This window comes from Magnolia sinica, chromosome 14 (genome assembly GCF_029962835.1).
Source record: "Magnolia sinica isolate HGM2019 chromosome 14, MsV1, whole genome shotgun sequence".
Classification (NCBI taxonomy): domain Eukaryota; kingdom Viridiplantae; phylum Streptophyta; class Magnoliopsida; order Magnoliales; family Magnoliaceae; genus Magnolia; species Magnolia sinica.
Genome location: NC_080586.1, coordinates 448,028 through 473,206, shown reverse-complemented (window position 1 = coordinate 473,206; position 25,179 = coordinate 448,028). Strand labels below are relative to the sequence as shown.

The 25,179-nt window shown below is 40.0% G+C and overlaps 3 protein-coding genes and 1 non-coding gene across 4 annotated transcripts; 3 read left to right on the top strand and 1 right to left on the bottom strand.

The window, feature by feature from the left end:
- The first annotated feature begins 4,083 nt into the window (after positions 1 to 4,083).
- TRNAQ-UUG (transfer RNA glutamine (anticodon UUG)) lies at positions 4,084 to 4,155 on the top strand. The gene has a single exon. It is a non-coding gene; the product is annotated as a tRNA-Gln (tRNA).
- A 2,136-nt stretch (positions 4,156 to 6,291) lies between these two features.
- LOC131225863 (uncharacterized) lies at positions 6,292 to 7,509 on the top strand. Its single transcript, XM_058221466.1, has one exon. It carries the CDS (start codon positions 6,348 to 6,350, stop codon positions 7,281 to 7,283), a length of 936 nt encoding a protein of 311 aa, XP_058077449.1. The 5' UTR covers positions 6,292 to 6,347; the 3' UTR covers positions 7,284 to 7,509.
- Positions 7,510 to 12,518: 5,009 nt separating this feature from the next.
- Positions 12,519 to 13,798, bottom strand: LOC131225860 (pentatricopeptide repeat-containing protein At4g38150-like). The gene has a single exon (XM_058221462.1). The coding sequence runs from the start codon at positions 13,796 to 13,798 to the stop codon at positions 12,845 to 12,847; it is 954 nt and encodes a 317-aa protein (XP_058077445.1). The 3' UTR covers positions 12,519 to 12,844.
- Positions 13,799 to 15,298: 1,500 nt separating this feature from the next.
- LOC131225862 (protein LEAD-SENSITIVE 1) lies at positions 15,299 to 21,844 on the top strand. Its single transcript, XM_058221465.1, has 2 exons — positions 15,299 to 15,434; positions 20,879 to 21,844. Exons 1-2 carry the CDS (start codon positions 15,341 to 15,343, stop codon positions 21,532 to 21,534), a joined length of 750 nt encoding a protein of 249 aa, XP_058077448.1. The 5' UTR covers positions 15,299 to 15,340; the 3' UTR covers positions 21,535 to 21,844.
- The last annotated feature ends 3,335 nt before the right edge of the window (positions 21,845 to 25,179 follow it).

The following is a 25,179-nucleotide window of genomic DNA, read 5'->3' as shown; positions in this document are numbered from 1 at the left end:
TTATAGCTATTAGATTAAAATTATGAGTCGGCCTGGCATGGTCACAAGGACGGATTGACGCTACTCCTAATTTAAATGGTCTACCACTGATGAGTGGTGGATGAACTAAGCTAAGATGCTATATTAAGATAATCATCAGCATTGGGCTGATAAGGTTGTTTGTGTTTGGATTAAGGATTGAATTTGAGTCGATGATCTTTGTGTTTACTCATGTTATTAATAGCTTCTCCTGTTGAAGGTTGAAGATAATTGATGGCCCACATGGTGCCTCCATGTATAACCAGCTAGGAAAGAGCAGTTACTCTCGATCGTGGCTTGCCTCGGTCGAATGTGCTAGAGCGTTGATGCGTCTATAACGACTATTCATCATTATCCTGAGATTATCTAGATGATTTGGCATTCGAATATTCTATATGCTTTTTAGATACTTAGTAAGTAAGCTGGACAAGCTATGCATGCCACATGGCATAATCTGTGTTGCTGATATGATCAGTTAGATTTTAGTATAAACAGGTAAAAGACATGTTTCATTGTCATCTAATGAGCAGCCCATGTCTTCAATCAATGTGACACCTTGGCACATTTCAACACGTCACTTGCTTCCAAATGCGTTGATTTCTCACATTAATGAACCACTTTATCAAACCTACTCCTATTAAAGACATCTTCAGTGAGTAAAACGAGGTTGGCCACCAAACAACCCGGTAGATTTGTCATTTTCAAGAGGATTGTTGGTATTTTCTTTGGGTTGAAGTAGCAGTCATCTAAATCGTTCGTATGATGGGCCTCACAATGGATGGGATACCCAAAAGAAAATGTTGAATATTGAAAGATCTAGTTGGTGGCCCACTTCTTCTTTTTTTTTTCATTCCCATCAAAGCATGGCTTCAATAATTGAAACTTGATGCCACACCCAACAACCCCAATTGTTGTAGGGAAATTTGCAATGAGATGGTGTCGCAAAAAATCCTCGATGACACCACTTTGCTATATTTTATTTTATTTTTGTAAGGTACAATTTTGATAGGGGGAATTCTAATGGCTATGACTTTAATTGTGGACTACTCTTACAATCAAGGTGTTTGGAGGATAATGGGCATTGAAAAACTTGGTAACTTTTGATTTTTAAGCCGTTGATGAAATCACTCGTGTCCACCAAGAATTTCAAAAATCTCACATTAAGAATTGAATTATAAATTTATTATTATTATTATTAGTGGGGATCGGTAATAAGGTGTGGGGCACACATAATGGAGGTTCTAAATCAGTAATGACATCATTTGTATTGTGATTAATATGGATCATCTATTGGGTGTATAAGCAACCTCAGATCAAATCAAACAATCAATAGAGAAAGAAAAATCTAAACAAACACAGAGAATACAAAGATTTTACATAAAAAACACTCGTGAGAAAAAATCACGGCACAAAACGATAATCAATTCACTATAATCAGAAGAATTATAAGAGATGGAACATCTTACATATGGAAACCCTAGCTATTCCCTTCAAAACCCTTTGGCTCCTCTCACAATACTCTAATAGTAATTAAGAGCATTTCTTATAAACTCTGTATACGATTAGAAATAAAACATGCATTTACGCAAAACTTGGGTGCTTCGTTGATCAAATCAACAAGAATCACACATTTGTCGATCGAATAAAAAAGGTCCAAAACATCACAACGCACAATATGAAATTCTCGAGATTATTTTGATCGAATCAAAACATTCGTAGCATAATCAATATGGAGCATTGACTTCCTTCAAAATTAATTGAAAGATTAGGATCATTCAACGAAATCGATTTTCTATAAGGGACCGTCAATCAAGGATGGGAGACATGATGAATGGTCTACATTAATGATCAGATTATTTTTAAGATGATTAATATAAACCATTCATTTTCATAGGCATTGATTCGAAGTTATAATCAATTAACCAAAATTTGTTTTCAAAAGGAATGAACAATCAAGGGTTATATGATGGATGGTCTAGATCAATGATCATACCATTTTAATATGACCAACATGGATGGTTCATTTTCCTAAGTATTGATTGGAGGTTAGGATTATCAATGCTAAAAGTAAGTTTTTGAAAGGGAACGACAATCAAAGGTGAAATCCATGTAATGAATTTCATAAATTGATGATTAGAATATTTATGACATACTTAATATAGAAGGTCAATTTTCTTAACATTGATGGGTAAATTAGGATCACTTAACCAAAGTGATTTTTTTTTAGGGATGGACGATGGATAAGTTTTTTTATTTGGTTAAAATAAATAAATGCTTAGAAATTTGAAAATCAAATCAAAAATTAAAATTTTTATTTCCTTCCAAAAACATTTTGATTTTTTTGTTTAAAAAAATATTGAATTTTACTTTGTCCCACATTGCTTAAAGATGATAGATGGTTTTGAGAATAACTTACTTAGAAAAGAGAGAGAGAGAGAGGGGCCCTGTATCACGCGCGGCATCGGCATTGGTAATGTGTGGCTATAAAGGCGTGAAATTAATGTATCTGATACATGCTTCAGCCTGATTCAAAACAATTTTCTAATTTAATTTTTCGGTATCAAAAATCTTTATTTCAGAATAATTCCTAACATGGACAAGCAAGGGCATAACCCACATGATAGATGGTCTAAGGTCGATAATAAGACCATTTATAATATGATCAATATGAACCAACCATTTTCCTATTCATAGATTGAAGGTTAAGATTATCCTTGCAAACTGATATCTGAGAGGGATGACCGGATGAGCAACCAAGGGTGGTACCCATAAAATTGGTGTCAGAAATCAGTGATGAAAATATTTGTAGCATGATCAATATGAACTGTCAACTTTAGAATGCTTTAATTAAAAAAGATTAGCATCATTCAACTGAAGTGATTTTTTAGAGGGTTCGGCAATCATGGGCGGAATTCCCATGATGGATGGTCTAGATCAATGATCAGACTATTTGTATCATGATCAAAATGGACCATCCATTTCCTTAAACATTGAATGGACGATTAAGTTCACCCACCGGAAGTGATTCTTTTAGAGGGATGGACAATGAAGGGTGGGACCCACATGATGGATGGTCTAGATCAGCCATAGGATCATTTAAGATGTAATCAATGTGGATTGTCCATTTCCTTAACCATTGAATGGACGTTTAAGATCATTAAACAAAAGTTGAATTTTTGAGAGTATTAGTGATCAAGGGTGAAAACCACACAATGGATGGTCTGCATCGATGATCAGACCATTTTATGATCAATATTCAGTATTCATTTCCCTAACCATTGTGAATCACGTATCTGCAATTTTTGCTCACAGAAGCATCATCAAATCCACACATCATTTTGATGCATGATATACAATTTATATTTGAGAGCTGTAATTGATTGTGTATAGTTTATTACTACTTAGTATTAACCATCATACCTGATAAGGGATTAAAGTTCTTCTCTTTCGAAAATCATGGCAACCCCCTCTCTCTAGTCCACTTCTAGAATGCAATTTCCTAATTAATAAGACTTAACAAGAAACACATGTGCAAGATCAGATCCATTCATTAGGATACATCCAATGGTATAGATGCCTTAAAAATCACGGGGATGAGAAGGTTCATGTGAGTCACACGCGTTTATAGAATTTGAAATGTGTGGTTAATTTCCTCAACGGTTCATCTATTTCTGGATTATTGGGCATCCAGCCACATTTTTAAATTTTGAAACTCATATGCATTGCAAAGGCTCAATAGGTGGGCTACACATGTAGAGTTTTAGTTTTTCCTTTTTTTCTTCTTTTTTTCTTTTGATCTTTAATAAATCAACTTGATGAGACAACTAACTTCATATCTGGGCCCAGAATCAGCTCTTTATCACAAATATTTTTCTTTTCCTTTTTTTTTTTTTTAAAAAAAAGAAAGTTAGCCGGGTGGTTCAGTGTTCCGTACCGTTGATGGTCCATGCACCAAGCATCCCTTATATTATAAGGTTTTAGGTAATATTTGGCATTTTCGTGTTTGGATGTATTTTCTTCATTAAAGAAATATGTATTAATTTTTTAAAACACATAAATGTCTTTGGTTCTATGGTGTAGTGGTTAGCACTCTGGACTTTGAATCCAGCGACCTGGGTTCGAATCCCGGTAGGACCTTTTTGTGATAACTTTTCTTCTTCTTCTTTTTTTTTTTTTTCCACCTACATCATGGTGGGTCCTGCATAAAAACTAATGATAAGCATCCCATCCCAACTTTCTCATATAGTGTGGCCCACCTAAGTTTTGTATGATCATTATTTTTTGCTTCCAGGGTGAGCATGAGCCAGTATACCTGATGGACGTGGTGGATTTCATTGAAGTTTCACCTAGTCACACATGATCAGCAGAAGTAAACCGTGATGTATGTGTTTTATCCACTCATCATTTTAGGACATGGTCCTGGAACAAAGATGGATTTGTAAATCGAGTGAGCCATGCTACTGAGATTAATGGAATGAGAACACCCACCATTGAAAGCTTTCTGGGCCCACCGTGATATCTATCTGCCAATCCAACCTTCACATAAAGTGACTCAAGCCAGGATGAAAGTTTTAAATTTTTTTTTTTTTAAAAAAAACAAATATTGGCATGATCCAAGCTTTGGTAGGACCTGAGAAGTTTCCAATGATGTACATCTCGATCTCCACTGTTGTGGTCTGGTCCATTTAAGTTTTGGATCAGCCTGTTTTTTGGGCTCACGTTCTTAACATGATTTTTCTCAGAAGATGGATGGACAGAGTGGATGTCACCCACACACATCATGGTGGGTCCACATAACCCTAGTTTCAGGACTCCAGGGCAAGTAGCATAGTTTTTGACACGAGATGGAAAAGGAAGTTGGAATATGATTCTTCATGAATTGCAAGATTCCTAAGATAAATGCACTTTGGAAATTTAATAATTCACATCATTAATGCCCACTCCCTTTAATCATAGGGGCTAAACAGAAATAAAAGAATTAGGCAGTGGGTCTAAAAAGTATGGCCAGGAGTACTTAGTCATTTTCCTTTCTTCTTCTTCTTCTTCTTTTCCAATGACCCAAAGCAACTCAAGAATGAAAGATTTGGCCCATCAAAGTGTGCAATATCAAACCTTCTTGCATTCCTTTATTAAGCAAGTTGTTCATCTTTGGTCAGTAGGCTTGTGTAGGGAAAATAAAGATATTAACAGAAAACAAGGAACCCTTGAGTGGATGGTGATCAAATTGGCTAAGCAAGCTCCCCATGTGAATTTGAATGGAGCATATTGAATTGAGTAACGGTCATTTGTCATGAATACAGGATATCCCCATTATGTTTCTTGATTCTTCCTAATAGGCTATTGCTATTTCATGAAATTCCTTCTAGTCAACCAAGGCTCACACAGCTTTTGAAAGGATTTGAATAGATTCAGCTGTTTGCAAAGAAAATTAGAGAGGATTTCTTGGGGGGGTTGAAAAGCTTGAAAATAAGAAAGGAAGATGTGCAATCAACCACTTGGATTACCCCAACAATAGTACCTTAGATAGCTGGGATGAGACTGTAAAAAGAAGATCCAAGCTTTTTTGCCAATGAGCAGAATCAATATATAATGAAGTCTGCAAACTTGGCTGATCGATAACAAACCAATCTTAAAACAAACTGCATTAACTGAATTTCATGAATTTCGCTGAAAATTAAATCAGATCCAAATCAGACAGTGAACCTGAAAAAAAAAAATGGTTTTGGTCACCAAAGCCAGAACAACTACTGATGATAGAAGGATTGGAAGGATACATTTAGGGAGTAACTACATGGGAACCTTGCTATGCACATAGCTCATTTGGATTTGTTGGCATCCACATCACTTATCTGGATCGTTCATTAGGCTACCTCGAAGACAGTGAATGGACAAGTTCATAGACGATACAGCCACTAATAGATTTTTATAATCATCCAGCACGGTAGTGGTGGATGAGCTGAATGGACCTGATGGGCAGTCCAGATAGGTAAGGCGAATGCCGACAAGTCTGCATACGACTGCGCATTGGATGGTTGTCATACACTTAGCCCACAGATCATTTCTCTATTTTAATTTACAGAACAGATCCATGCCTTTGGTTTATCTGTTAAATCTGTTCCCTTACTGCCTCGTATGCTCCACACGTGGCTCTAGGGTGTTTGTTTATATGCCGCGTCGATAAGAACAATCGGGCTTGCGACAGCGACGAATAATGTATACTACAGGCCACCATCTTCTCATTGTCCTCTTCCAATACTCAGGATTCCCCCTGTAGGTCACAAATAAGATGATGGTTCCAACACTCAAAGAGGCCTCTTGTTGCTGATCAAATGGCAGAGCCAATTGAAGGTTTGCAGGCTAAAAGGAAGGCACCGAAAGGCCCACGGAGATTCATCGGAGTCCGGCAGAGACCATCAGGAAGATGGGTGGCCGAGATCAAGGACTCATTGCAAAAGGTCAGGCTGTGGCTCGGCACGTTCGACACTGCAGAGGACGCAGCACGGGCATATGATGAAGCAGCTCGTGCCCTTCGAGGTGCCAATGCTCGAACCAACTTCGAGACAGCAGTGGGTGGTTCAGGCCCCAACAGTGCTGTTAGTGATTTACCTGAGAATTTGGAACCATTTTCATTTGAGGATGGGTGTGAAGCAACAGGAGGCCTGCTCGATGCACTCAAGGCTAAGCTTCTTGATGGGAAGACGGTACGAGTGTGGGGAAAGGATCCAAGTATGAGATCCTGTATCGCTATTAGTCCTAGCTTTAATATAGAGCAACGTCGTGGTAGTGCGAACATCGAACAAGGCCCTAGCCCTGTACGAGGGTCTGATAAGGCCAACATGGGAACACGAGTGCCGGTTGGCCCAGTTGAGGTAATACAGCCTGATAAGACCAGATGGAACCATTGCCCCTCAACATCAACTACCAGCAACGGGGTAGGCGAGGCATGTACAATGGTGTCATATGATGCTCGGTCATTGTTACCTGGTGATGAGAATAGTTGGTTGATGCCTACAATGCCCATCGGAGAAGGCACAACAGCAGAAGCAATGACAGCCATGTCATTTCCCGACAAATGTCTAGCACCGCCTGCAAAGAAGGGGAAGATGAGTGTTGCAGAAGTGCCGGTGTTGCTGCCACAGCCTGCCCAGTCATGTGGAGATATGGGAGGCACTTGGTCATCTGAAGACTGCTTTGTGGACTGTGAGAACGGATGGGAGGGTGCCAATGGGTCCTGGGACCCACTGCTATACTCCATGCTTAGGTAGGTAGTCCTGCAAATTTGCTCTACAGTGACATCAAAGAGCATTTTGCGATGAAACATGACATGTTTCAAATCATTATTGATGAGGTTCTAGAGTTAGATTCTTGAAATTGGGACTAAATACTGCATGAATTTAAGTTTGATAACATGTTTGGGCCTATGGCATACAAACATAAGCATACATGATGTAGAGATATCACATGCAATTCATCTCCCATTGTCTTCCCTTATGTACATATTTGTTAACTCATTATTCAATTATTGCAAAAAAAAAAAGTAAAAAAGGAAGAAGAAGATCTCAATGTTGTGATCATTGCATCCTCACACCTTCACCAAATTAACATTTCCCTCAGCAGAACAAATTGAAAGCTTTGCATTCTGAGACCGAACTTTGCAGTTACCAGCTGTGCATGGCGTTCATTCCACCAACACAACAAACTGCCATGCACAATCCGACGACACCACATCCCAAGCAAAAGGCACATAAATGAACAAACTCTACAAGTTCTTAGGAGGGAAAGAAACCAACATTTTCACAGTAGAAGTCCACATGCAAGAGGCCATCTGTGCACAATGTGTAATCAACCACCCATTCCCACTAAAAAATGTAAAGCAGATGCTTTTTGGCTCAGATCTGATCAGGTATCTTAAGAGCATGGGGCAGGATTTAGTCCATAAAAATCTGCAATGATCTTGAGCTCCCGTTGCCACCAGGGGCTCTCCAAAGCTGCTGAAGGTCCAACATGTAGCCTCCATCAATTTCACCTATGAGAAAGCAAAAATAGCCCAAAATCAAGTAGGACAGAGTGTGACCAATAGATGAAGCTCCACTTCCTCCAAGCCACATTGCAAGCATGGTTCACTTGGGGGAGACTTGCTGCTGAACTTGGTCGACCATACCAATCCAGCAAAGAGCTACCTGTAAGGCTGTAAGCAAAACCTGAAACTCCAGGGGCTTGCATCCATTTGGCAATCCATAGACCTCCTTGATAAGGAAGTATACAATCCTCTTGCAAGCATTCGCTGAAAAGAGCTGACAAGTTTCCATAATGCTCCTTGACCAAACAGCTTTGATCTCTACCCTCCAAGTGAACCCTTAATACCTCTGCCCATGACGAACATGGTGCATTTAGTGTCTGGCCAGTTCAACCCTACGCTATGCGTATCGAGTAAGAAAGGATCCAGTTCAGTGGATTGTCAAGGTTAAAATTTCAGGATATGAATACCGCAAGATTTCATACTACTAATATGTATAATCATACCCAAACCCAATTAATTGGGATAAGGCTTAGATGATGATGATGGTGATGTATAATCATGTTAAAATACTTCCATAATGTCATCATAGGTTGAATTTCTTACCCAATTAGCATTATTCACTACCAATTCTGATGATTGATAAATCTGAATTTCAAAATTCCCGTCCATATGGATTTCAACTCTTGGGAAAGGAGGATTCCTTCTCTTTACCTTTATCCAGGTATCCAACTCGTGGACTCGAACGTTTTTCAAGGATCTATCATTGGCTTCATCTATCAAATCCCCAGCCCAAAAAGATTATTTCAAGTTCATATGCCTCATCTTAATCCTTGGCTGCCAGTAATTTCTGATTGCCTGGTTGTGCCCTCCTTCATCTTTGAAAAATAACTTTCATAACTACATATTTCCTCACCTGTATTATTTGAATCCAGGAACTTGTCAACCATCACAATTGGTTCCGAATTTGAATAGTTGGCTCTTTATTCTTGAATTATGGATCTTTCAAGTTGTAAGCAAAGGCCAAATAACATGCTTTTCATCCTTGCCCATCACAATCATTTCACCTTTTGCAAGTGGCAATTTAATATGCCGAGTGCCACTTCTTCATGCTTCAATATCACCTAGACCAAATGCACTCTGCCCCTAGAATATGTGGATTATTGTAACCAAAACATTTATTTTCAATCACTCATCCTCCATATTGAGTCACTGTTTATAGATTGCAATGGAAATGAATTGTCATAAATAAATTCATGGAGGAACAAAGTCTTCGAGAATCCATGAACATGCATTCTGATTACACTAACCCAAAACCCAATGTGTCCAGATTAGAGACACAACTGCAGAGGTTTTAAGATTGTGATGCCCACGATTCAGATCTCTACGAATGTCTCCTTCTAACCATCCTTTATCTCGAAATTTTCATCTTCAAATAGAAACAGTACATCTGTGAAATCAATGTCCCAAATCATAGTTTGCAAACAAGGACACTCCCCAGGACTCGGCTACTCAGCAGGGTCAACCCGGGACTCATTGGTTTGACCAGGTGAGCAAGAATTTTTTTATTATAAAGTATCTCCTCTCATCCCTCCTCCTGCCCAGCCCCAGGAACCAAGCCCAATCACACTCAAATAAGCCTAATAGACTGCAGGACAACCAACCACTTGCTTAGTGAATAGTCTGGCCTAGTTGACTTAGGCAAGTTGATGCAGGACAACTAACCACTTGCCCGGTCGGTGAACAGTCTGGCCTAGTTGACTCAAGAAAGTAGATGCAGGACAAGCATGGTGAATCAATCCCTTTATCTCATAGCCGGTGATGAGTCTCGAAGATGAGACCTCCTGCTCTAATACCACTTTGATGTATGACAACTAACCACTTGCTCTAAAAGCTTGAATTGATAGAGCATGGTGAATCAATCCCTTTACCTCATAGCCTAGGCCCAAATCTCATGGGTTAGGTCCTCAGCCAAACCTCCTCGTGGGCCCTACATCACATGAGTTCCACCTCACACGAGCCACCCACCTCACCCGGGCTGCCCACCCCAAGTGTGCCCCTACATCTCACAAGCCACCCCACTCAAGCCCGGAATGAAAATGCCCCTACATTATAATTCACAAGTTGACCAGTTTCTTTGCAAATAGTGATCCCAATCACATTCTGCAATGGGAGTGTCAGAGACTTCCAACAATACTTGTGTCCATGATTTTCCTCTTCTTGGTAACACTTGCATCATGAAAGTATGCTGAGATGGGTATTTCTATTTCTCAACTGGCCCAAATCTCTCTACATTCTTTTTCAACAGTACCTGTGCATACTTCCTTTTCCAAACATTTACCAGTTTCTTGTTTGTTGGCATCTTGACTTTAGTGCCACTAACGATTTCCTAGAGACCACAACCTACAAGAGACACATACATGGACAAGTATCATAGTTCACCACTGTTGGTTTCTTCATCGTGGACTGCAATTCAAAAAACAACTCTAGTATTAACTCTCAACACCTCGATTCCAGATCATTTCCATTCTAGATCACCTACCTTCAATGAACATATGTGGTGCAACCAGGCCCTTCACACCAGTGCCAGGTAAGAGGTTCAACTTGGCACTAATATGATCACACATGTGAACCCCACGTTCATTTGAGCTTTATGCTATCAGCGTTTACTTTATTTTAAGTTTCTTTAGGCATTTTAACTGACCAAAGACCAAACATGAGGGTATCTTAGTCTATTAAGTAGATACTATATTTTCTTTCTATTAGACTTTATAGCGGATGCATTGGACGTGACGTTCTATAATGTTATTGCAGAATAAAATTTCAGCTTTGTACTTTCTGCCTATTGAACTGTTGATCTCTGGTATTGATTAGGGGGCCAATCAATAATCCTTTTATTTTTTATTTTTAATGAATAATCAATAATTCTCCTGTTCTTCTGATCAAATCTAAATTTCTTCTAGTTCAATTAGGATACAATCTCATCCGGAATTGGATTAGAGAAATTTAGATTTGAAGCCGACTGGATTTCCAGTTGCGCCAAGATGCTTCCCTATTGAACATGCACCACAACATGGTTTCATTAGAGTCCACGTATTGAAATAGCTTCACTCTAACTGATACTTTCTCAAGAAATTCGGACCAAATATCGGTGCCCTTGCTCTGACACAACTTGGAGGTCATGAAACGAAATTCACAGTATTTAATTCAATGGTTCAAGCCAAAGCTATGTGTCATCGCATGTACACTAGCACAAGTCATTATCAAAGATCAAAGCACACAAATTGGTAGCATGAGATTAAAACCACAGAACGTTCTCTAAGATTCAATAGCATATATTTTTTTTTCTCTGCAAGCATCAAACTTGTATATGTTCAAGAAACCACAAGAGCAGAAAAGCCCATTATATGGGTCCTGTAAATATGGACTTCTCCTAAAGTAACCTATCACATTTCAATTACTTAATTAACAACCAGCTGCAGTTTACAAAACTACATCTAAAAGGGAACAAACATATTATGGTTGAGCTTGCCATAAATAAAAGAATCGGTATATATGGCAACTTACGTGTGGAGTTATCAAAAGCCCCATTAAGGAGAGTTTGGGTTAATTGCAACATCCAACAAGTTAGACATACTGATCACGCCCACACTTGAGCTATAGCTTACCAATTACCACCAAAGCATTGCAAGCTCATCAAAATTCTCACTATTACTACAAAAGAGACCCACTACTACAACAAAGCCAATGACAAATGCCTCCTTTGTTATTCAAATTTCATCAAGTATTATAATGATCTAAACTGGGACATCAAATAACAGAAAAAAATTCTCCACAGCTCATGGGTACTCAAACACCAACATCAAAATTTCACATCTAAGATCCTGAACTAATGCAAACAAAATCAACGAAAAGAAACCAAACATGATTCAAGAAGTTGCAAACTAGATTTTGAAGCATATGAAGATACAATGAAGGACAACTAGGTGAAATTGCTCCACCCAAGCCTAAGGCACTGCACCTTATGTTTCTAGGCGCATCGCACCAACAAAGGTGAAGGTTCCCATCTCAAAGAAAACTCCGTTGCAAATCAAAATATTCATCATAAGTAAGTAGTTCATAAGTCTGACTCATTGCCTATTTATAGGCTTTAAAATTCAAGAAATATAATAGGAAAACAATGACTCTCATGGATGTGGCCTAGGTCTGTGCACACCAGCATGTACAATATCTGCTAATTTCATCATGAGCAGCTATGAAAGCCTCCAAATACTAATAGACTTTCCGAATGTATCTTTGCATATAGACTGTGGGGTAGTATACACAGATGTATAGTGTTGTATCGAAGTATAAATTGCCAAAAATAAAGTCATCTACATAATCTACTTGTACCAAAACTGCTAAATTGGAAAAAATTACGTGTGTGATCAGATTGGGCCCATTTTGAATATTCAGTGTCCGCATGTGTGGCCTGAGAGTCAGGTTGCATCATGAACTATTACTAAAATTCAAAATCTGATATTAGTGTAGTGAATAGTGATTGATCCACCTCTGTAAAAGTTCATGCTAATGTTGCTAAGCTCTTTGTCCGTGCAACATTTCGATATAGTAGTATAGCTATTCTTCCACTCTGCACTGAACATCAGTAGGAAAAGAAAATGAAAAGTTGCTGATATGAACACAACAGTACCAAGACTACAGGACACAGAAGCAAAAGACCTTCAACTCAATCCCTAACAAAACCAACTTCATCTTCCGCAGTCTGATAAGCCACCGATTCATCGAAAAAACCATTCCAAAGAACATCAGTTACTTCCCAAAGAGCAGACTGATAACGCTTCTAAATACCTGACCACGCTTGCTCAGCTGCTCCCTGACTGCCTTCTCGTCCGGCACGAACCCCTTCCCCTTCATTTGCTCCAAGAACTCGCGCCCCTCATCCACCTTATCCTCTTTCACAAACGCCTCGAAGACGGCCGTGTAGGTCCCAGCGTTGGGCTGAATCCCCTTGTTCATCATCTCCATCAGATACTTCTTAGCATCCGCCAATTTCGCGTCCCTCGCAAGACCCTTGATCAGAACAGTATAGGTATAAGCGTTGGGCTGGACACCGGACGCCAGCATACGCACGTAGACCTTAAGGGCCTCTTTGCTCTGGCCAGCGTTGGCGTAGGCTTCAATGACAGCGGTGTGGGCGACAACGTCGGGCATGTTGCCCTTGTCCTTGATGACGGAGAAGAGCTCCATGGCTTCGTGGGTGAGACCGTCTTTGGAGAGGGCATCGAACATCTTGATGGCATTGGGGATGAGGCCTTCGGTGCGCATCTTGTGGAAGATCTCTTGGAGGTCTTTGGGGTCTTTGGGGTCCTCAACGACGGGCTTCTTGCTGAAAGGGTCGTATGGAGGAGGGAGCTTGCTTTTGTCAATCTCTTTCTTCGTTTTGGTCTTAGCGGTGGCGGTGGCGGTGGCGTCGTCATCCGAGTCAGAGAAATCAAAGGATATGGGGCTGTTGGTGTTGGAACTAGAGCTGAATGTCCTGAGAATAGGGGGTTTAGTGAGGGATTGGGTTGGGGAGAGATTAAAAGAGGAAAAAGTAGGAGTCTTGTGATGGGGAATATGGAGGAAAGTGTTTGTTGTTTTTGCTGTGAGAGAAAAGACTTGCGACTGAGAGAGTTTAAAGCGGGAAAGAAAGATGAGGGAGGGTTTACCAAAGATGGAAGAAGAAGAATTGGAGAGAAAGGAGCGAGGAATTGCTGCTGCCATTTTTATTTTATTTTTGCCTTTTTTCGACTTCCGTAAACTGTCGCAGCGGCGCGAGGAAGATGGGTACATGCGTATTTATATTTACAGGACTCGCGACCAGCCGCGGATTTTCCCGAGATGGTCCTAGAAACGAAGCAAATCCAAACCTCAGGTGGATCACACAACAGAGAGGGTTATGATTGAGCAATAAAAACTTTTTGTTAGCTACACAACTTTTGTGTTTCATTCTTATAAGTCTGCGTGGCCTTATCAACAGGTTGGATGGAAAATAAAAATTATGGTTGTCTCTAGGAAGTTTTTAATGGTATGTTTTAATGACCACCCTTTCGTCTGGTGTAGTCGACCTTACGATTGCATCTGCTTTAAGTATGGGCCCATCCACTAAAATGAACGGAAAAATGATAAATGGCCTGGATATACAACGCATGCATCTAGGTGGGCTCGAGGGTGTGGGACTCACCTACAAAAGGTATTACCCGGGATGCACCTAAACCGCGCCCCTCACAACCAACCACATCCGAACCATTTATCAGGTTGGACACACCTTACAGGTGATTCAGGCCAGCCAGGATGCACATGCAGACCTGGACATCAGTGAAGAAACGGGTTGTCAATTATCACATAGGCCCGGGTCCTTACTCTAGCTCCGGTGATAGACTCTTAGGAGTTTCGACACCCGGTCAAGGGTTCGAGTGCCCATAGGTAGTGAAATTCGTGGGGGTTGCGAATGTACGCTCCTAAATAGGCCGTTGCCTCCTTAGCACACATGGCGTTGTTTAGAAGCCCCAGTAGAAAAAAGCAAGACGGGTTGGGGCCTTCCAACGTCGATTTTTGTTGCATGGTATCATTGTCTTTATAGCCGAGGGAACAATTTCGGATCGAACGCAGACTGCGTTGTCAGTACGCTAGTACACGCTAGCCTACTGAATAAATTATGTAGGGCCTACCTTGGATGTATCTGTATTATCCATTCCGTCCATCCCTTTTTACATATCATTTTAGATCATGGCCCAAAAACTGAAGCATATCAAAAGCTCAAGTGGAACACACAAAGGGAATAGTGGGGATAGTGAAGTTCACCGTTGAAAGCGCCTGAGATCCATGGTGCTGTTTATTTGTCATCCAACCTGTTTATAAGGTCACAAGGACATGGATGAAGGAAAAAACACAAATATTAGCTTAATCCAAAGCTTCTGCAGCACCCAGAAAGTTTTCAACGGTAAGCGTTCAGTTAACACTGTTTACTATAGTGTGATCCACTTGAGCTTTGAATATGCCTAAATTTTGGGCCGATACTCTTAAAATGACCTTATAAAACGGATGGACGGCGTGGATAAAAAACATACATCACGGTGGGCCCCACGAAGTTCACTCAGTAGACGCTGTCGGCAATCCACTTCTTTTCGCATCAACTGGTGAAACCAGTACGGTATATTGTCCTTAATATCCAGTGTTGTTACGAAGCTTCTTGATTAAGGAAGCAAGCCTCATTGTATTGGTGGAAAACGAGAGAGAGAGAGAGAGAGAGAGAGAGAGAGAGAGATGGGGCTGCTCTCTAACAAGATCCCAAGGGAAGAACTGGAACCAGGGGATCACATCTATTCGTGGCGGAATGCATACGTCTACGCTCATCACGGTCCATACTTTTCTTCTTCTTTTATTCACCCGCTCTCTCTGCATTTCGTTGCTCGATCGTTGGATCTTTCTTTTCTTGGTTTTTGATTTGTTTTGATTTTTTGGTGTCATCCAAATTCGACGGCCCCCAGTGTTTTTGGCAGTTACATTTGATGCTGTGTATTTCAGAGATTTCTTGACTGCTATGATTCTTTTTTTCTTTTTTTTTTTTTTGAATTGTTTGTTGATGGGCTCAATGAAATGAAATTAGATGGAGGAGAGGGCGGATTTTGTAATTAGAATTATAAGTTTGTGGGATGTTTTATGATTTTATACAGTAGCATCTGTAGAAAATGGAGTACCATTTTCACATGCGTTTGGGTGCACTATCAAATTGAATTGCAATTATTAATAATAAAAAAATTAGAGCAGAATAAAAAATTATTCTTTTTTGAAATCTAATTGAAGGAGAAAGAAGAGCCGATAACGAGTGGCCCTCTTGTCACTCTCCCTTTGGAAAACAACCCTCCCTCCAGACACAAGACCTTTTAAATCTTGGTTAATTTCCAAGGGCCTGGAATGGATCTGCCGAAATAGCTCACTTGATTGCATTGCATGAGTCTCCTGCAATCACCACAGCCTGCTGAGACAGAGTGGGAAAAAAAATGCGTAACACTTCTCATAGCACATGTACCTGTGCAATCACACCTCATCCAACCCAAGCGCATTCCACACTTGGGAACAAGCAGATGCCAATTGTGGGTCCCACCCACTTAAGCCCACTTGTATGGAGTCCTTTTTTTGTTGTCGTTGTTGTTTTAGCTTCCTTGGTGGTTCCTTTGCAATTTTAGAAGTTCAAGTTGTAGTTAGATTAGTAATAGCCAGATTCATGTAAAGCTTATAAATAGGGTCTCATGGCCTCATGTATGGAACAACTTATGAGATCTTTCAATAGGAATTTTTCTGAGAGGTTTTCCTTAGGTAGAAGAAGCATGGATCCCACTTAAGCCCACATGAAAGCACACTAGGAAGGAGTCCTTTTATTTTAGTTTCCTTTTTGTGTTAGCTTCTTTAGTGGTTTCTTTGCAATTTTAGAAGTCCAAGTTGTAGTTAGATTAGGAATGGATATGTTCATGCAAAGCCTATAAACAGGGCCTCATGGCCTTATGTATAGAACAACTTATGAGATGAAGGGTTTTCCTATGGCAGAAGAAGCAGTGAGGGGATTGCATCTCATGGCAGAAGAAGCGGTGAGGGGATTGCCACAAGCCTTTATATATATATATATATATATATATATATATATATATATATAATTGTGATGCATCACAATCATTTTTTTTACAAAACACTGACCTTGCTAGGGCTGCATATCTGACGTGGGATGAAAGATAAGGAAAAAAGAAGAAGAGAATAACATAATTTTGCACAACCCACATAATTCAAGTGGTTAATATGTCCAGATATGGCTAGACCGATCATGACCATTTACAGGGTCTTTTTAACGGATCTGATTTGTAAATCAGATTGGGCTGAAACTTGTTCCATGGCCCAATCAGGACGTTCTAAACATGACGGATTGGCCTGGGATTTTGAGTTGGCCTCGCTTGTCCACACCGAAGATTGTATTAATTTATCACTTAGTTTAGTTTTCATCCCAAGCCGAACTATTGGTGGCAGTGCAACCATGTATCGATTGTGGCGGATCTTACGGAATGATTTTGGTGAAATTTTAGACCATCCATAAGGGCGCCATCAAGATTTGGATTTGAGTCCGTCCATCTAGATGGCGAATTTGACAATTTGGATCAGCCCAAGATTTCGAGTTGGCCCCGGCTCTCCTTTAGTAAGAGAATTTTTACTCAGTAATTGAGGAAAATGGTATTTTCTAGTAAAAGCTATTTTCTAGAAAACAATGAGAAATGAAAAGTTGTTTCCCTTGATTGTTTTTCAACAAGATTTTCATGAAAATTTTCTCTTCATTTCCAAACTTGTTGTTTGGAAAAAAAAAAAAAGAGGAAAAATTCATGAAAATTTTACTCCAAGACGGAAAGTGACATGTGTACATTGAATACGGATTGTGGCATCTATCACATTGTCACATGCGACACATTGGCACGTGTGGGATGTTTGAAGATGGATGGTGGCACTTGTTGCACATGTTGCGTGTTGACACGTGTGGCACATATGGAGCACTTAAAGAAGAGGGTGGCACATGTGGCACATTGGGCATGCGGCACATTGGCACACTTGACAATGGGTGGTTTTACGTGCCGCACGTGTTGCACGTTGGCAAGTGTATGGTGCTTTAAGATGAATTGTGGCACATGTGGGGACTTAAATGGATGTTTGCAATGTGCGGCACATGAAGGTGGCCGGCTGCCTCATGTTGCATATGCCATGTTTGTGAAGCACTTAAAGATGGATGACAATCATATGACACATATAGGGCATTTGAAGTTGAGGGTGGCACATGTTGCATATGACACATTGGGGTGTGTGGCACATTGAAACGTGTGTGCGACATGTTGGCACATGTATGGTGTGTTAAGATGAATGGCGATACATGCTGCACATTGGCACACATGGGCATGAAGATGACGGTTGCACATGCAAGGACGCTTAGAAAATGAGTGGTGGCACATGTGACTATCACGTGAGATACTTTCTAAAAAGAGGTGTAATTTTTTCTCATTTCCTTCAATTTCTTGGAAATGACATTTCCTAAGTCTAGGCATGGAAATGAAAAATGGGCATTTTTTCCAGAAATTAGAGAGATGGAAATGGCATTTCCAAGAAATTTATAAAAACAAAGAAAGGAAATGCCATTTTCATGGAAATGATGTTTCCTCAATTTATATTTCAGCAAATCCAAACGGGTGTTAAATTGAATGTTAACAATTCAATTCAATTTTGAATCCCAATGAAGCTTTGACTAAGGTTGGCCGATTCAGCAAGTTTACTCGAGACTCCCCCAAGTCAACCCCGTTTTCACAATCCACAGAGTAAAAAATGGAGTAGACTGGGTGGGGGTGAAAAAACTCGATGAATCAGGCGAGTCTGCTTGAGTTTTCTTTGTGACTTGGTGCCTTGGACAAGTCTATTAACTTTGGGCGAATCATCTACGTTTTTATTCTCCATTAATCTTCTTCTTACGTCTTCCTATGTTCTTCTCCTTCTTGTTCCTTCCTTCTTCCCTTATGGCCGTGATGCTATGGGCTGCTGTTTTGCTGTAGCTACGGTTCACATTCAACCCTAGAAAAGAGAGAAACTTTGATACTTTGGCGGAGTATGATAGTAGATATGATGGGGACATCACGCGCACACGCACACCCCCCTACGCACTTACGCAAGGAGGACGAGGGCCCCGCCATCGATCTGGATTGATGACGACGTCCAGGGAGGGCCTCCTAGTTATAGTGCTGCGTTTTGGTTCGTTGGAGTGGACCCGATAGTCATGTGAATCCTACCATGGGTTCTCATGATCGTGGCCCACTATTCTAATTAATCTAGTACTTTGGGTTTTGCTTATTATTTTTATTAGGAATATTATGGACGGTTTAAATTGCTTTAATTAGTTGTTATTTTTTATTATTTCATCTCCAAGTAATAGGTTGCGCACATGACGCGAGTTTTGGGGTCTAGGGTTTTATTATAAATAGACGCCCCTTGTAGTCTTTTTTCTGATTGAAGATTAATAAAATTTTTGCATTTTTCTGCTCTTCTAAATTTCTGAATTGTGGAGATTCAATTGGGTGTGAAACCTTCCATTCCTAGAAGGGCTAACTACCGTGGTGCGAAGCCACACCTATCCCGATTCGCTCCCACCTTCTACCATTCATGTTTCTCTTCTCTTGCAATTATCTACGCTTCAAATCTATCCTCCATTGCAGTCATTTTTCTCTCTACAGCAGATTTCCAGAATCTGGCCTTTGAGGAAGGCTGAAACTTCGACAGAGCACCACGCATAGACAGTGCATCGGATCAGGCTGAAATTTGGAGGTTTTGTGGCCCACCCCTTGCCGACCAGGGCTAAGGTAGCCGTTTTCCAATTTGTGGGCCCCACACATGTGCAGGACACCTCCAACGCACGTGCGTTTGGGTCTTCTCCGCTATGCACACGTGTGACACTTTTCTGGTTCGTCTCTCTCCTCTCTTTCACCCCTCTTTCACCCCAAATCCCTAACCCTAACCCTAAATTGCTCAAATCCCCAATTTTATGCCCTTTTTTCAATATTAGGGTTCCCCGAATTGAAATTTGTGAATCCCTTAGATTGAGGAATTATTTATGTGCATGTGTGGATGAATTTACCCTCCTTTGATTGTTGTTTGGTATATAATTTTGATTGATCTAGCCCTAGCATATGTAGGCTTGGATCCACATAAGATTCCCCTTGATTGAATGCTTGAACTTTTATGTGGGATATGAAATTTTGTGTAATTGTTTCTGAACTAACGTGATCTAAAGCCTTAAAATCTTGCACATCATATTTGAATTTCACGTCCTGCATCAAGATATGCAGGCACTATAAAATTTCCTAATTTGCTGATTGGTGGAACTGCTTCAATGAAAATTTGATGATCTAAATTCAACAAAAACATGCCATCCATCAATCAAAGGTTATAATCATTCAATCATATCTGATTTTGAGTATATAATTTTTTGTACATTGGGTCCCACATGTTGGACAGTTTACAATTACTGAGTACCTGCATATCAACATTGCACTCTCCCTGGTGTCAAATCCCTTCCCCAATGGATAAACTGTTATAATAGTTTACCACTATTTTGAAAGTGGTGGTGACTCACCTCATCCGTGACACTCATCTAGGCCTTTGCAGACCATTGAAATGGTAGGGTGCATTGCTGATGGAGCATGTCTCTAAAGTCATCAAGCAATCTTAACCATCCAATTGATGGTCATCAAGTGGATGGTTATATGTGGAACAGTGAGTGGTCCAAATTCCAAGGGAAAAGTCAGATGATTGTTGGCATCTGTTCTATGCAATTTTTGGATTGTGTTCCATCTACAAATGGGTCATTGATTTGGATGTTTTTGTCATACAATTATGCAATGTGTTGGTGGAAGGGTCCCCAACATTTTAAATTGGTGGTGAACTATCAATTGAGCTACCAACTCCCCAAAACAGGAACTTTATTTGCTACTCTTGGCAGGGGAACAGTAGCTTGGAATTCTACAAAACTTGACTCGCCCAAGTCAAATTTTACAGATGGACGTAGTCGAGTCCAAGTCCGGCATTTGCCAACCTTGGCTTTAACTTGAAGGTGCTCTATGTTGCAAGTTGCAAACTCGCTTGTTAGGTTCCAGCTTAACTTAATATGGATGAATGTATGCATGCCTTCAAGATTGAATTTCTAAAGCTTAATATAAATAGTTGAGTCTTGTGTGTAGCTGTCCCTTCCTCTTAGTTTGTTGCATTTTCTGTTTTTCAACAAACTGTCAGGGATATACATGGGCGACGGCAAAGTCATTCACTTTACTCGAGGAGCTGGCCAAGAGGTTGGGACAGGAACCATATTAGACCGTGTCCTCTTCAGTTCCTCCCATTCCCCTTCAGATGCTCCATGTCAGATATGCGGTGATCAGAAAATGCTCAATGGAGTAATTAGTTCCTGCATCAACTGTTTCCTCTGTGGAGGTGATCTTTATCTCTTTCAATACAGTGTCTCTCCGGCTTTCTTCATTGCCAAAGCCCGAGGAGGGACCTGCACGCTCGCTGCTTCTGACCCGCCTGCTGACGTCCTTCACCGTGCCACATACCTTCTCCAAAATGGCTTTGGTGTTTACCACATTTTCAAGAACAACTGTGAAGATTTCGCAATCTACTGTAAAACAGGTTTGCTTGTGGTGACCAGCATTAGTGTAGGTCGAAGTGGACAGGCTGCATCTTTTGTGGCTGCTGTGACTACTGTTGTCTCCTCGCCACTTCGTTTCTTGACAACCAGTTTTCCTGGCTTGGTAGCAGTAGCCGGTGGCATGTACTGCCTTAGCCGGCTTGTCTCTGATATTGGAATGCGCCGAGATGTTGCTAAAGTCTCAGTTGAGAGTCTAGTTGCCCGGTCTGGTGTAGACAGGCCAGGTGCAGGAAATACAGAGTGACTCCTGAAGACTAGGTGCCGGAACCTGCTTGTGTTGCTTCCTTAGGTACACCATATTTGAAGGGTGGTTTGATTTGTCGAAACTGCATTGCTTTGCTTTTGATCTTTCTACTTCTGTAATTTTTTATATAACTTCGATTTGGTGGTGGATCAGTTGCTTGTACTAGAGGAAGAGACTGTCTATGTTCCATATCATTCTTTATGCTTAAACTGTAAGATGAATGCCAATTTGATCCATAATAGTGGAATGGAAAGGTGTTCCACGTAAAATGAATGTAGTTATTTGATAGGCCGTTCGAGCAATTTTGTTATTTTATTTTTCAAGGAATATTGTGCATCATCGGGCAGGTTGCTTGGCGAGGACCTGGGGCTTACTCATATCGCCATTGTATCTTTTTTTTCAACTCACCAAGTTTGAGTTGGGTTGCTGACTCTCCAAAGTAGTCAACTTGACCTAGTCATTAGCCAAATCCTCCTGTACATAAGATGTGGTTTCAGGACATACATACTTCACATCCTAGGATGTTTTTTGTGCTTCATCTCTTTCATCATGTGCACTTGGAAGATCCAGGGATGAATAAGGAATATTGTTCTCATTTCTAAGAGTCCATTTTGAATCCTCTGTCAGCATTTCCCACTGTTTTCATTTTCATTTTCATTTTCGTTTTTTTTTTTTTTTTTTTTTAAGTTCTAATTTTGAGAAATCCATTTGAGAAATATGCTAAGGTTCATGCAATGAGAGACTGAAGAGGTGAAATGCGGTACACTTGCCAATGTGTCAGGTGATTGTATAAACTGGCAATGTGTGAACCTGTGTCTAGAAAGCCAAGCCGATCCACTCATTCAGTGGGTTACATGTTTTAATATAAAAATTTGAGCCCTAAATCTCTGTTTGCAACAAATGAAGCTCTCTATTCTGCATAATCCATGCAAGTGTCGTCCTTGGTTCAATAATCCAGTGCATCAGCTCTGATGGTGTCTCCTGTGGACCATGGCTTCACTCATATGGACTGTTGTGGATACATGACTTCCCTAGTTGTTACTAAGAGAGAGACACAATCTTGAAATGATTTTAATGCAAATGGGGCTAACAGTAATATTAAGGGATTTGCATGATCTATAATCCTTCATCTCCATGTGTACACGTGTCCTGAGAAGACCTCTGAATCCTCCATGGACTTTTTTTCAACAGCCTATAATCATTACTATATTAATAGATGAGCATCTGACCTGATCTTAGAGTAGTACAAATATATGGGGCTAACGGTCTTGCTTGTTTGGATGTAACTGAAACATAAACCCCTCTGTAATATATGACCAAACGTCAACTAGCATTTACAAACAGCATTGGTTCATGGTAGGGTTACCATATGTTAAAAACAATGGGTTTTAGAAAATTATAACCAAGTCACCAGCAATTTTCAGGCTTTGGAAAATGGCGGCTAAAGTAGATGATTTGGTTAAGAGAAGATCCATGTCCCTTTTGGGGGAACATGAGAGTGGAAACAGAAGTTATACTGAACAACTTGAAACAACAGAAGTGATTCTAATATTAGACTACTGTGGTCCATATACTCGGGGTTTTCAGACTGTTTAACTACAAGACATCTGAAAAACTGCATTTGTAGGCAGTTTAAGAAACATTGATGCAGTGTGCAAATGCCCAGCAGCACAAACAAGAGAGTTAAAAACAAGTGGACAGTGTGCTGAGGCAGTGATCCTTCTCGGGCACCTGCTTACCTGTCCTGTAAGATCCTCCATCTGTTGAGTTAATATATTCGCCATTTTATAGATAGATGTGTATGAATGATGAGCAGGAGTGTTGTTTCTTTAAGATCTTGGTTACTAGATAGACAAGGTCATTTCCACCATGGGCTTCTAAACACTGGTGATTTACTAGCTTCACTACAAACTGGAAAAAGAAAAAAGTATCCAGAGATAATGTGGGAGTTGATAGCTCAATCAATAGACTAGGAATTACCTATCCCTGCACCCAAAAGTGGATGATTTGGTTAGATGGCCTACCACTGATTAGCCAATCATCCTCATTATTTGGTGAGTTTTGATGCCAACCATAATCACCTGTGTTAACTCCGTCCACCATGCTGGAATCCATGGCCTTTGTAATCAGAGTCTTGGCCACCCTAGCCCTGTGGCTTCTGTAGCATTGTTGGGCCCTCGTGACCCCTTGGGGACACTACCAGAAAAGGGTAAGTATGACGGATGAAATCCGTAGCTAAATATAAAGCTACGGTTATAATTCGTAGCAGAATTGTAGCCATTGGTTCTATGCCATACGTAGTTATACATTCCATAGTTCAAAAGTACATACAGCTACGAATTATATTTGTAGCTAAAACTAGAACGAGAGTGGTAGCAATGGGCCGAAGTTAGCAATAGCTACGGTTAATAGCCGTAGCTAGGACCTAAATTTTTTTTTAAAATACTAATGATATCTCTTACTATTGTAGTTGCCCTGATAGAAATTATAATAATCATATCTCTCGTATACTGACAAGAACCAATTTCACTAAGAGATGAATGATATAGTTTTAGAAAAAGACACTAAATTACCTGAAACCAATGTTTTGATGTAGTTTCGTAAGTTCATTTTCCGCTTTTTCCTGCATAAAAACTTAGCCCTGGTTCATTTGACGTACACATGGCCCAACCTGACAAATGGACCAGCTTTATTTTTGGGTTGTATCTCAAATATAAATGTGGAGCAGACAAGTTGCACCTTAAAAGAAAGAACTTTAACAGGACTGAACTTCATATAGCAGACAAGATACATTGTTTACGAACCTATTCTACTTCACTTAAAACTTAAGCACCATGCACAACATTTGGAACCAGGCAACAGCATAATTATGAGTAAGAAATGGCATGCAATAAACCATGCTCATAAGATGAATAAACTTCATCGCTCCACCACTTTATCAACTTTCTTCTCTAAAAAAGAAAAAGAAAAAAGGCAATCAATGGCAAACTGATGAACACTAACATGGTAATAAGTGACTCAATAATCTGGAGTCCCTCCTATATCCACATCTCGCATCTTTGAATTCCACCAAGCTTGGCAAAAACCTCCTATATCCACATCTCGCATCATTGAAATCCGCCAAACATTGCAACAAAACCACATACATGGATGCGTAGACAATCTTATCATGCTAGGATTCAAAACTAAAACCATTAAATGAGCACCAAAAATCACAAAGGCAAAATTTTCTACTGAAATCCACCCAGTAGTGAAAGTTGATCTCCTTAAACCCCAAAAAAGGATCAAACCATAAAAGCTAGATCAAAACAATCTTCTGAAATGGAAGCCATCAAAAGGACAAGAAATGAAATGAAAATGCTGCAAACGCATTAGAGAGGCAAACCATTCCAAACTCAAAACAGAATGATCAAATTTTGGATATTTGAATCTCATCTGGGACAAAAATGTAACCAGAAATGGAAAAGAATTTTCAAAACAAAAAAGATAACCAATTATAGCCAAATGACAGCATAAAAATTCATTTATTAAATAAATGACTAGAAGAGTTTAATCAGTAAACAAAGAAAGGTGTGCATGTGTATCTTAAAACAGAAAGTAAGACCCACAAGAGGAGAACAAAGGACACAAACTATAAAATACAAA

What these genes read in the sequence shown, in the direction of transcription:
- LOC131225863 (XM_058221466.1), top strand. Translation starts at nt 6,348, where the DNA reads ATGGCAGAGCCAATTGAAGGTTTGCAGGCTAAAAGGAAGGCACCGAAA.
- LOC131225860 (XM_058221462.1), bottom strand. Translation starts at nt 13,798, where the DNA reads ATGGCAGCAGCAATTCCTCGCTCCTTTCTCTCCAATTCTTCTTCTTCC.
- LOC131225862 (XM_058221465.1), top strand. Translation starts at nt 15,341, where the DNA reads ATGGGGCTGCTCTCTAACAAGATCCCAAGGGAAGAACTGGAACCAGGG. An exon ending in ATACGTCTACGCTCATCACG is followed by an intron (nt 15,435 to 20,878) that starts GTCCATACTTTT and finishes ACAAACTGTCAG; the next exon opens with GGATATACATGGGCGACGGC.